At 38.1% G+C, this 13,952-nt stretch overlaps 1 protein-coding gene across 1 annotated transcript in view; it reads right to left on the reverse strand.

Annotated features, from left to right (window-relative positions):
* Positions 1 to 1,011: 1,011 nt before the first annotated feature.
* LOC149194032 (AAA-ATPase At3g28510-like) overlaps positions 1,012 to 13,952 on the reverse strand; it is a 44,864-nt gene continuing 31,923 nt past the window's right edge. Inside the window, exon 3 of the mRNA XM_089407514.1 lies at positions 1,012 to 1,066. Coding sequence (XP_089263640.1) covers positions 1,012 to 1,066 — 55 coding nt within the window. The remainder of the gene's footprint in view (positions 1,067 to 13,952) is intronic.

Raw genomic sequence — 13,952 nt, forward strand, 5'->3', positions numbered from 1 at the left:
TATCTCCAAGAGCAGTATGTAGACCTTTTGAAGGTTATCCAAAGATATTTCACTTGTGAGGGTAGGTTTAGTAGAATATACTAGTATCATCTCAGGTTTCTATGGCATTTCATTGAAAGCAAGCCCATGAACCTCCCTTATTTCTTGCTTAAGAGTCTAGAAAGAATGGCCACCAAAGTACAGATTCAAAAGGATAACCATGCTTCAATTCTATTTCATTTCTCTTTGATCAAAATCTTGGTTAAACATGCTGTTGAAAGAAAGAAAATGCTTTGGTCTGATTTTCTTGCAAGTATTGACCTCTTGCCACAAACTAGGTCACCTTCAATCAAGGCAGATAAAGAAGAGTCCAAGCAAGAACATCCAAAAAAGGACAGCACTTGTTCAGTTATGGAAATAAAACCCATAAAGAAAGAAGGTGCTAAGCTAAGCAAGAAATTTGCTAGTAAGCTGAGCAAGAAAATTAATTTGCAAGGCATAGATGATGACAAGGCAGACAAAGGAGTAGAGGAACACAAAACATCAAGTCAAAAAGCTAGACTTAAGGTCAAAATTGAAGACACAATCCAAGATGAATTTGTGATGAGACCAAGAACAAGGTCTAGAGTTAAGAAAACCCAGGAAGAGGCAGCCCCTCAAGCAATTGTAGAAATATCTGAAGATAAGCAGACAAATGCACAGGTGGATGAAAAAGTGGATGAGGTCAAGGGTCCAAAAATGGTACAATCAGATTATGAGGAAGACATAGCACCACTAGAGACAGGTGTTGTACAGTACAAAGAAGAGGATCCTAAAATAGTAAAGATGACAGAGGCATTGTTTAAAAACCAGATGAGGATAACATTTCTAGAGAAGCAGAACAGAGACATAAAATAGGTCATTAAACCAGCAAAGGACAAGACAAAGTCACCCTCAACAAGTGTCAAAGAGAAGAAGAAACATGTTACCTTTTCTGAACAAGATAAAAATTGTGTAGTGGGGTCTAGTGAGGCAGCAATCAAGGTGTTTAAATCAAAGTTTAAGTATGTGCAACAAATGAAACAAATAGCTTAAGCCCCTGGTACACCTGCATTCAGTAAATGGAAAGAGTATTAGAGGTTCCTAGAGGAGTTAAAAAAAAAAGAAAAGACCAAATCAATCAATTCAGGCAACAAAATCTGGAGTATAAGAATTTTATTCAGCATATTTGAGAAAACTGTGACCATGAAGTCAAAGAGGAATCCAAAGCTCTTGATAGGAGTAAGCATTTTGTCAAGTAGTCACAGCGAATTAGGAGACCGTGCATAAATTTGTATATAAGAAACTTGGTCTTGAATGCACAATTGAGAACTATAAAGTAGGATTTACAAGAGGCACATAAATTGCTAAAGAGGTATGAGGGGGCTGCTGTAATACCTCCGCTCATGAAAATACCTAAGTTCGATCTTAAATTGTTTACTTACTGCTTGTTATTTTCACCTTGTGCCTTTAGTATTGGCATCGAAAACAAAAATACATTATTTTAAATCAACTTTTTCTTCAAACTTGAATTATTATTTTCGAACTAAAATATTCTATGCACATTATCGAGGCAATATACAAACCTTCACCAGTTTTAAAATTATCTAGTTCTTCCTCGGGCTCCGAAAATAACATCCGCAATTACATTTATGTATATTTAAAAAATAAAAATAATAAAAAATAATCAATAGAGATATTTTGAAATTTACTAAATCATCTTACAAAAGTAATAAGCATTATTTTATTTCAAATTAATATTTTTTAATATTATCTAGAGACAAGTATAAATAGCTTTGTTTTTATTTCACCCGTTAAGTATTTTATTGTTTCACTTATATATGATGCCACTTCAAATGGTCATTTAAGTGTAATAGCAATTTCATAATTATATTTTTTTTATTATGTTATTATTAAGGATATTAATGTCTTAATCATGGATTAATAGAATCATATATATGAACTTATATGGTTTTAAATATAGAAATATAGATATGTTTTTATGTCGCAGGAAAGTATTGTTTACATTTTTGTTGTGTTATTTATAGATGTTTTTATGGTCATTCTCTTAGTCATAAAAAATATTATTTTACTATCCAAATTTTAGAAAGTGCAAAATAATGAAGAATTCAAAAATTAATTATATTTATAATAATTTAGATGGTATTTATCTTTTATAAAAAATGGAGTATCTATTGTGTGGATTTTGGAGTAAGGATGTCTCAAAATCTATCCTTTTGTAAGGTTGATGTTCCTTACATAGAACTAATAAGAAAATAGGTAGAAAGCAAAATAAACAAAACAAAAATGGAAGTACATAAGTACGATATATATTTTATTGTTTGATGAAAAGAGTTACAATATTATCTCAAATACACCAAATGGAATTGACAGAGGAATGGACCCTATGATTCTCCTAAAGGAAGGTCCCTTCCCTCTCTCTCTTTGTAAGAATGATCTTTCCTCGAGAATTTCTTTGAGAACTTTAATGGAGAACTTTATGAACACAAAGCTATGTCAATTGTTAAATAATTTGGCAACACACCACTACTTTGAACTTCCTTTTTTCTATTGGTACCAAGTGCAATAGTATTTATAGGACAAGCTCATTTCTTACCCCCCTTGGCTCATTGATGAGATTCGATATTTGAGTGATCTAGTGGGAGACAAGGGGAGTACTTTAGAGGCTCCTTAACTCCACATCAGTGGTGTAGTGGCTTAAGGCTGAGTTCTTTGACCTAGTTCTTCTACTTGGTGGTTGAACATTTAATTTAATTTTGTCTGCGAACTGTTGAAATGCCACTTCTAAAGATCTACACAACTATTGAAGAAACATTCACAATGATCCCTACAAAACTACTCAAGTGGCTTTGCGTGGTTTTATTTTTTAAATGGAAACCTTAGGAACCTTTATATTTTTCTTTATTTTTCTATGTTTTCTAGCAATCACTAGTGCATTTTCACATGTCATGCTTTAGTGTTGAGTGCCCTTCCTAGTGTGGTTGAATGAATTGATTTTCAATGATAACACTTTCCCCCTGATGTGTGAGGTTAGGAGAAAGCATATAGCTTAAATACATCACAATTTTTTACTTAAAGATGAGTCGTGGTGACTCCTTGGGAGAGATATCCTAACTGAAGAGAGAGTATGGGGTCCTAAGCGAGAAAAAACAGAATCCACTGATGATAGAAAATATTTACAACATATGATGCAGGCATCTCCCATGCTTGTGATCATGACTTTGAAAAGGATGGTTACATCTATACACAAGAATAATCTTGTCAAGAATGTTGAGAACATAAGTATTGTTGTTGAAGTAGACGACTACTTCACCCTCATGGACATATTTTGTAGAAGGAAGTATGGGTGATGCATATGTTCTTTGTATTAGGCATGATGAATGATAATGATATTTTTGATGGAGGTTTTAACCAAGTATATGGGTCTTCGACCAAAATGTGAAACTACAACTATCACAAAGTACAACACTTCTCAACATGAAATAGTGTTGGCATAAAATATAAGGGGTGTCAATGAAATCAATGAGAAATGATGACTTCCACTATTTCCTCCAAGGTTCACATTAGATGGTAATGAGAACCAAGATATTGCTTCTTTCTTAGAAAACGAGAGTTGACATCAACAGGAAGGATAACACGACCATATAGAAAAGAATTTTTTCAAGAAATCCACGTGAGGCTGATACAAACATGGAACCATGGAATGATGACAAAGGAATAATGATTGAGGTTCACAGAATGATGTGAAGACTAGAAACATCCCAAGGTTGGAGCACGATACGAGTGGTGGAATTCAAAACCAATTGACGTAGGAAAGCTCCTACAGTCAGTAGGACATAAAAGGGAGAGAAATGGTTTCTTTGATTGGGTGAGTTGCCTATGAAAAAATATGGTATGTTCACTAGAAGTGATGGAGGATCATGACATGACAATGGTATTGAGTGGATGGTGTAATTCTCCCTTCCACCACCTTGCTTAAACCAAATTAGTGGAAGGTGTTACTTTTTCCTAACCCAACCTGTGCCTGACCTCCATAGTTTTTCCATGGGAGTGGGGTCATAAAATTCCTCATTATTTTGGATTATTCGACCATGAAGAAACATTACCATCATGTTAGTATCATCAAGACCTTCCCAGAAATATAAACTCTGACCCGACTTGACTTACGAATCAAAAGATATGGCCATTCAATGTTAGGCCTAGTAAACTAGCCACATTAGCAGTGGCCCCTACATGTCATCCATGTAGCTTCTTACATGGCACCTTCATGACTGCTCAACCTCCATGGTCGAAGCCACATAGAATAGTTGCACTTGTGGACAATCAATAGTTGTTATACACTTGGCCTGTGAGAAAACCATAAGGCCAGAAATATGAAACAATATAGTTGAAACACAGAAATATCACATGAATTGAGACAAGCTGCAAAGATATTTTATTATTCAGAAATAGATTACAATGTTCACTTGCCTCTTCAAGGGGGCAACCTCCAATAGAGCAGAGCTCAATTACAATTAAGACTCGATGATTCTTCCCTTGCTATCTATGACTATTTATAGATTATGACATCTAAAACCCTAACTACTAGTGGTCCCTTGCATAATACGGGTTAACCACTTTATTTATTAACTATGGCTCATTTATAACTAATTCTGGTCCCTTTTCTATAAAGCAGGTCAACCACTTACAATTATTATTAATGTGGATAACCGCTTACGGGATTTATTGACTCAACTAACTAACTATGACTATGACTAGGACCCTTTGGCTTATTACATAAATAAATGGGTTAGGGTTGGATCTTAACATGCCCTCCCCCATCAAAAGCAACCTTGTCCTCAAGGCTATAGCTGCGGAAACAGCTGAATAATAGTTGTTGGCTCCCATGTCGTATCTTTTGGATAAGTGTCTTTCCATTTGATGAGGACTTCCTTGATTGTGCGGCTGCAAAAATGTCTATTGCGATTAGTGAGGACATGTTCGAGTCAAATCTAAAGTGAGCCTTCCTCATCTAATTCAATTAGACTTTTCTGAACCCATCACTTTTTCACCACAAATATTTTTAGGAAAGATACATGGAATACTTGGTGGATTTTTGAAGTAATTAGAAAGGACAGTTTATAAGAGAATGCTCCTATATGTTGAAGTACCTAATAAGGCCTATTACCCACCATTTTGTGGGAAATATTACTAGGAGAAAAAAATTCTCCAAGATGGTCCTCAGCTGATAGCAAACAACCCCTTGCAGCCATCAACTATCTCATTGTGCCATTTATCTGCCACTTGAGCCAACCATGTGGTCCCTCTCCCATCTTCCATGATCGTATGTTTGAATGTGGTCCTCTTGAATCTAAAGGTATGCCTTGTCATTTTCAAATTGGGTCTTGTAGTTTTCTTATCATGGACACTTCTGGGTATGGATTAATGGGGGCATTCGAAAGAAGGAATGGTCTAGGTCTATGCTTTTGTCCCCCAGACACTTTTTAGGACTTAAATTTGGATTCTAGTCCCGTGGGATCTCTTTTACTGACCACTTGGTTTCAAGGATGATATTTCATGGGAAACCCTAATTTTGGTTGCGTGGTCTCACTCCCTTATCGCCTTACATTACCCCCTTTCCATTAATTATTACCCCATCCATCACTTCTCCCACCTGGCTCCACATTCCTCCATCGGGTCCACATAGGGTCAGCTCACCCCTTCCCCTTTCCCACACCTTAGGTCATGGCTTGGATTGAATTCCAAAGGTTGATGCAGCTAAAAAGAAAGTCAAAATCATATATGGCCAGAATCAAAAGGAAAATACCACAAAATGTAAAAGATGGTAGGGAAAAAATGATTTAGCACATGGGTAAAAGCCATTACATGAAGCTCTACCCCATCATCATGGCCATCACCTTGGTTTCAGCATGTTCTATGAACCTCCCTCATCATATAGGAACCCATGATTGTCTTAACCCCTGGTGGGTGATGAACCACCCCACCTTAAAGGGGGAAATTCACTTCTATATCTTATACATCATGCTCTAACCCCTTGAGCCCCGAGAAACTAATCAAATAAAATCATAAAAAGGAAAAAGGAATATAAAGAAGGGTGGAAAAATCAAAGTCAGAGCACCTCATGTACCACGATTTCTCCCTCCTACACCTTATAAACCCAAGTGTGGGATCCCCTCTTATTATCTACTCTTATGCCCCATCATGTGACCCAGGGTTTCCCCTTCTCATTCCTTACCTCATTCACCTATTTTCCACATGCCACCACCTTTTAATGGATGTACCTTGACTATATTATCCCATTTAGAAGAAGAAACCACATAATATGGTACCTGGTTAACCCCATTGTGAGTTTAGGAGACATTGGCACATCTCGAAGCCCATTATGGAAGGCCACGCCATTATGAACTCCCCACCTATGGGCCATGATTAGGTAAGCTCATTTACTCGATTTCTCTAATGACTTGTTGTATTGGAAACCTAGGGGACACATTAAATCTTATGCAGGATTGTAAATGGTTTTGATTTTGGGTTTGATCTCCCAATACAGGGTCCTAATCCTCCAGAGGGCTACATTGGCACATATAGGGTGAGTGTTGAGAGCCATGGGCCTCCACAGCAATAGATTTCACTTCATGGATCCCCATAAAAATTCAGAGTTTGCGCATGGTTCACTTATTGGACGAGAAGGATGCACCTAATCCATCATGCTTAGCGAGCCCTAGATCTGCACCATACACTTGGCAGATGATCCAGGACTTCTCTGATGATGTGGCATCTCCTACATTATCATCGTATCCCTTGAGGACAACCTACAGGCATCTTTGATTTGTTTGGAGACCCATGAGGGCACTTGTGTGCCCCCACAGTCATTTGGAGCACCACAGGTTATTACGAGGGGTCAACCCCTTGTCCATTGCTTTTGAGGGTCCTATTCTTCATTGTGGTACCCATGGACCTCATTAGGCCTCTTAGAGGGCCCTACCACATGCATAGATTATTATTTGAGCTCTTGAGAGGCTTACTTTTTCATTTCTGAGCTAGTTTGGTGGGCTTGTCACTAGAAGGTTGTATTATTGGCACATTATTTTATTTTTGGGGCTTATGTAGGCCAAGGATGATAATTCAAACTCCTTAGATATGTATAAATACAATTGAGGTCATTTCTCATTATCACTTTGACTTGGGAATTTCACACTTTTTCCTTGGAGGATTATTTTGGATGATGGATGAATTTTGATGTAGGGATTTTGGATATTTCTATCTTGGAGCTTCTTATTTTCAAATGTGATGTTGATTGGATATACCCTCTAACATTCTAAGTTTGAATTTAACATTTTTTTTTCTTGTTGCTGCATACATTTGAATTTTTCTATAATTAGGGCTAATTGTTGCATGTACGAAATGTGGAATTATGTGTCTATTTAGCTTATTCTTTGTATGGGCCATTGTTAGATGAATTAAATGTCCTAGATATTATGTATCTTGATAACATTTCACCATTTGTATGATGTATAAATGCTTGAAAGTCACTTTTCTTCTCTTTCCTCTAACATTTGACAAAGTTGACGTTTGGAGCCTCTTTGAACAAGAAACTAAATCCTTATTCATTATTATCCTTGACTCCATATACCAAAGTGAATTAGGCATTGGTCCCTCAAAAAGGGTGATCATTTTAACCATTTTTACCTCTTTTACCATTTTCCCTAGGTCTAGCCCCATTAGGTCACCTAGGGCATCAATTTCCAAGGAAACTGGCCATAAGAAAACTTTGATCTCCTAGATACAACTACATTGGTGGTTGCCCTTGCTCTCCTCCAAATTTGAAGAAATTTTGATGGTGGAATATTTGGATACCTCAAGCCCTAGCTCTAGGATTAAGTTTTTCCTAAGTGTTCCCAAGGCTAGAACCTACTAGGATCAATTGACATCTTTGGGAGAAAATTCTTGTTTGATCCTTTCCCCTCACCTTGGCTAGGTTAAGAGCATCATTATTTGCCAAAATCCATTCCCTAACCTGGGTTGGGTCCATTTGGCATCGTGTGGTCCCATTCTCCACCAAATCCTATTTATCAAGGACTACTTGAGAATCCAAGTTCTCATAAGGATTTTAGGTATTGAGAACATCTTTTATAGGTTGTATACTTATACCTCATCCCCTTTCCCTAGAATATAAAGTCCCTTTCTTGAAGAGGAAGCAATCCCTATCCTCAAAACTCTTATGGAAAGGGAATAATTTGAGTCACCCCACCCCTTCATTGATCTATACTTTATAAGTGATCTCCCAACAACGGGGTCTCCTCCCATCAATGAAATTCCATAAATAGAAGGGATCCTTAGCTGAGGTGACAGTGGGCTAAGACTCCATTTGTTTCCCTTGGCCTAGAATTTTCCCTTTAGGGATTCCCCTTAGGTCCCCTGCTAGTTTGAGCAGTAACATGTTTGCATCATTGCCGAGGACACAATACATGTGTTTTGTTCCTCGTACGACATATCGACATATCATTATTGGTGACTCCGCTAGAAGAACAAAGCCCTAGTTCTTCATTGAGATTTAAATTTAATGCTTGTAGGGTGAAGCAAGCATCTATCAAAGCACTTTAATTTGCCCTGGCAACTCCATTATAATCTTAATATGTAAAATCATAGAAGATGGAGATTTCTCTTGGTCCCATATTTGAAAAAATCAATAACCAAGAAATTCAAAAGCTGCAAAAGAAAGTTGTGGAATATGCAGGAAATTTTCAAAATATGTTGGAAAGCATGGATATGGACACCGTACACACATTTTATAGATCGCAAGACTATAACTTGACGTAGTAGGGTGTTCTTATGAATAGGATCTTATTCGTCTCCTTGACTTTTCTCACACAAATTGTGTTGTGAATATTCTGGGCAACATCATCAATAACAAGGTGAAAGGGAATTCCTCCTCTCACGAAGATGAAGAATTGGATCCCACTAGCCTCCAAGTCACACAAGAAAGAATGGATGAGTGTAGTACGTTATGTAGGGAGTTAGTAAGGGAATATAATTTTAATGAAGTTTTATGCTCCTTATATGATGAAGAATTGAAGCTTCATAAGATGAAATTTGAATATAAATGGAACCCCACTAATGCTCTCCTCCTAGAAGCATACTACCAGAATCATGTAACAAATACCTTAGCCATTGTTCTTCAAGAGAAGAGAGAAGAAGAAAGGTCCCACTAGTCAACCAACCAAGATGAGGATGACCTTGAGGACCTCGGTGATGAGCAGGAAGATGAATGCTTATTGGAGTTGTAGGATGAGTAGGATGATTTTGAGAGCACATGTGTTGAGGACAATGAAGTTATGGAAGTTTAGGCCGAGACTGATCTTACCTTTCTCAAGTATATCACTCCTGAGGGCTCTCCTTTTGAAAACCTTGAGGAAGGTGATCCTGTGAACTCCTTGGAGAATGACATGGGAGATTATTTCCACGTTGAAAGGGAGAAATGAGAGATTATTGGGCCCCAATTTCACTATTCTCCCATCTACGATACTGACAAGGAAGATGAGATTGAGGTTGGTCTTCCTCTATCCCGTACATTACTTGCGATGACATACCCATCGATGCCTTTGGGAAGGAGAATTATTATTTTCCCTTGCATGAAGAGGAACAAGTGGAAGTGTTTGATTCTCCTTTTAGAAAAATCCAAATATTTGATGATTATATTGAGGAAAGCAGTGAGGCACCCACCAACCCACTTCATGATTGTGTATTCAAATCACTTGAGCCTCTAAATTATGGGGAAGGAAATTCTGTCGAATATAACACTCTACCCTCCCTTTTTCCTTTTGTTCATCACCTTGAGTCTTCCTCAAGTAATTCCCTCATCTCTTTTGGTATGACATCTAGTGGCAATGCCCTTTTTCCCCTTTCTAAATATGGTGTCAAGGAAGTACCCTTCATTGAATATAATTTATCCCCTTTGACCCATCCTCGGGATTATGATCACCGCACAACCTCCCATCCCCATTGGGACCATCACATTGAGAGACTTATTCGTTGCATTCCTTCTTCCTCTCACCCTTCGTTCTCCTCTCATCACAATGATGTGACATCCTCAAAGCATGGTATTACAAGTAGTGATTGTGATGAGGATTTCTCGAGAGTGGTCATTCATTCCTCCATTTTATACTTACAAGGAGAGCCTTGGACCTCTAGAATGATCATTTTCATTTCTCCTAGGGCCTCCCTTTACCTCAAATGGAGATCATAGTTTCCCTCCTCCCACCCACTTCATCCACCATGTGACTATGTCCACATTCGATTTGGGGATTGCTACATGAGTAATCATAATGGCAGGCATATGTATATTGATGTGATGATATGTTGGTTGCACTGCCTTTATGATTACACTTAGCATTAGACTTGTTATATGCATGTTAGGGTAGGATTCATTTCATGCTGATTTTTCATTAGAAATAACATCATATGATATTTCTCATGGTAGATTAGTTGCACTTAGATTGAAATCTGCATATATTTATATTTCTATTGATTTTGTGGCCTAACATATTAGCATGTGTGATCATGAGATGTCATGAAAGAATGTTGCCCCATGTTTTTTCCATACATTATATGTGTAGGTGACAGGTTTGTGGTAACAAAGAGATTGCTGGAGTTCTCATGACCTCCCATTTGAGTGGTTTTGCCCACTTTCCGAGAGATCACGTCCCAGTTGGAGCTATGTGTTACCCACAATTTTGTGGTTAATATCCCTAGGAGAAAAAATTTCTCCAAGATGGTCTTCATCCGGCAACTAACAACCCCTTGCAGTGATCAACTAGCTCATTGTGCCATTTCTCCACCACTTGAGCCAGCCATGTGCTTCCTCACCCATCTTCCATGATCATATATTTGAACATGGGCCTCCCTAAATTAAAGGTATGCCTTTTCATTTTTGAATTGAGTCTTGTAGCTTTATTATCATGGACACTTCTGGGTATGGATTAATGGGGGGATTCAATGAAAAGAATGGGCTAGGTCTTTACTTCAATCCCGTAGAACCCTTTTACAACTTAATCTTGGATTTTAGTCATGTGGGATCTCTTTTACTGACCACATGGTTTCAACGATGGCATTTCATGGGAAACCCTAATTTTGGTTGTGTGGTCCTACTCCCTTATCCACTTACATTACCCCATTTCCATTCATTGTTACCCCAACCATCACTTCTCCCACCTGGGTCCACATTCCTCATCGGGTCCACATATGGTCAACTCACCCCTTCTCCTTCCCCACACCTTGGGGCATGGCTTGGAATGAAGCTCAAAGGTTGATGGACCTAAAAAGAAAGTCAAAAGCTTCTATGGCCACATCCAAAAGGAAAATACCACAAAATGAAAAAGATGGTCGGGACAAAATCATTTAGCACATGGGAAAAATCCAGTACATGAAGCTCTACCCCATAATCATTGCCATCACCTTAGTTCCAGTAGGTTCTATGAACCTCCCTCATCATATAGGAACCCATGATTGTCCCAACCCCTAGGGAGCGATGAGCTTCCCAACCTTAAAGGGGGGAATTTACTACTATATCTTATACATCATGCTCTAATCCCTTGAGCCCCGAGAATTTAATCAAATAAAATCATAAAAAGGAAAAAGGCATATAAATAAGGGTGGAAAAATCAAGGTCAGAGCACCTCATGTACCATGATTGATCCCTCCTACACCTTATAAACCCAAGTGTGGGCTCACCTATTATTAGATAGCCTTGTGCCCCAACATGTGACCCAGGGTTTCCCCTTCTCATTCCTTACCTCATTCACCTATCTACCAAATGCCACAACCTTTTAACGGATGTACCTTGACTATATTATCCCCTTTAGAAGCAGAAATCACCTAATAGGGTACTCAGTTAACCCCATTGGGAGTTTAGGAGACATTGGCACATCTCAAAGCCCATTATGGAAGGGAAGACCATATGAAGTCCCCACCTATGGTCCATGATTAGGCAAGCTCATTTGCTCGATTTCTCTAATGAATTATTGTACTAGAAGCTTAGGGGATGCATTGGGTATTATGCAGGATTACAAATGGTTTTCATTTGGGGTTTGGTCTCCCTATACGAGGTCCTAATCCTACAAAGGGCTATGTTGGCACATATAGGGTGAGGGTTGAGAGCCATGGGCATCCACAACAACAAATTTCACTTCATTGATCCCCACAACCATTCAGATATTGCTCATGGTTCACTTATTAGATGAGGAGGATGCCCCTGATCCATCGTGTCCAGCTAACCCCGGATCTACACCATACACTTGGTAGATGATCCAGGACTTCTACGATGTTGTGGCTTCTCCTACATTATAATCCTAGCCATTGAGGGAAACCTATAGGCATCTTCAATTTGTTTGGAGACCCATGAGGACACTTGTGTGCTCCCACAATCATTTGGAGCACCATGGGTTTTTACAAGGGGCCAACCCTTTATCCACTGCTTCTAAGGGTCCTATTTTTCATTATGGCATCCATGGACCTCATTAGGCTTCTTAGAGGGCCCTACGACATGCATAGATTATTATTTGACCTCTTGAGAGGCTTATTTTTTCATTTGTGAGCTAGTTTGGTGGACTTGTCACCAAAAGGTTGTATTATTAGCAGATTATTTTATTTTTGGGGCTTATGTAGGCCAAGGAGGATAATTCGAACTCATTAGATATGTATAAATACAAGTGAGGTGAGATCATTTCTCGTCATCACTTTGACTTGGGATCTCTCTATCTTTAGATAATTTCACACTTTTTCCTTGGAGGATTATTTTGGATGATGGATGAATTTTTATGTATGGATTTGGGCTATTTCTATATTAGAGCTTCTTATTTGAAAATGTGATGCCAGTTTTATATACTATCTAACATTTTAATTGCAAATTTAACGCTATTTTTCTTGTTGTTGCATACATTTGAATTTCGTTATAATTAGGGTTAATTGTTGCATGTATGAAATGTGGAATTATGTGTCTATTTTAGCTTATTCTTTGTATGGGCCATTGTTAGATGAATGAAATGTTCTAGATATCATGTATCTTGATAATCTTGCACCATTTGTATGAATTATAAATTCTTGAAATACACTTTTCTTCTCTTTCCTCTAACATTGGATGAAATTGACTTTTGGAGCCTCCTTGAATAAGAAACCAAATCCTTCTTCATTATTATCCTTGAATCCATATCCCCAAGTGAATTAGGCATTGGTACCTCAAAAAGGATGATAATTTTAACCCTCGTTTTACCCATTTTCCCTTTTCCCCTAAGTCTAGTCCCATTAGGTCACCTAGACATCAATTTCCTAAGAAACTGGCCACAAGAAAACTTCGATCTCCTAGATACAACTACATTGGTGGGTCCCCTTACTCTCCTCCAAATTAGCTGTAGGATGAAGTTTTTCCTAGGTGTTCCCAATGCTAGAACCTAGTAGGATCAATTTGACATATCTGGGAGAAAATTGTTATTTGATCTTTTCCCCTCACCTTGGCCAGGTTAAGAGAATCATTCGTTTCCAAAATCCATTCCCTAAACTGGGCTAGGTCCACTTGGCCTCATGCGTTCCTATTCTCCACCAAAGCCTATTTAACAAGGACTACTCAAGAATCCAAGTTCTCATAAGGATTTTAGGGATTGAGAATATCTTTTATAGGTCTTGTACTTCTACCTCATCCCCTTTCCCTAGAAGATCAAGTCCCTTGCTTGAAGAGCAAGCCCTATCCTCAAAACTCTTCTGGAAAGGGAATCATTTGAGTCACTCCACCCCTTCATTGATCTATCATTTATAAGTGATCTCCCAACTAACGAGTCTCCTCCCATCAGTGAAATTCTATAAATAGAAAGGATCCTTAGCTAAGGTGACAGTGGGCAAAGACTTCATTTGTTTCCCTTGGCCTAACATTTTCCCTTAAGGGATTC

This window comes from Pinus tabuliformis, chromosome 2_2, assembly GCF_031772625.1.
Source record: "Pinus tabuliformis cultivar Carrire ecotype Pingquan chromosome 2_2, CPIR1, whole genome shotgun sequence".
Taxonomy (NCBI): Eukaryota; Viridiplantae; Streptophyta; class Pinopsida; order Pinales; family Pinaceae; genus Pinus; species Pinus tabuliformis.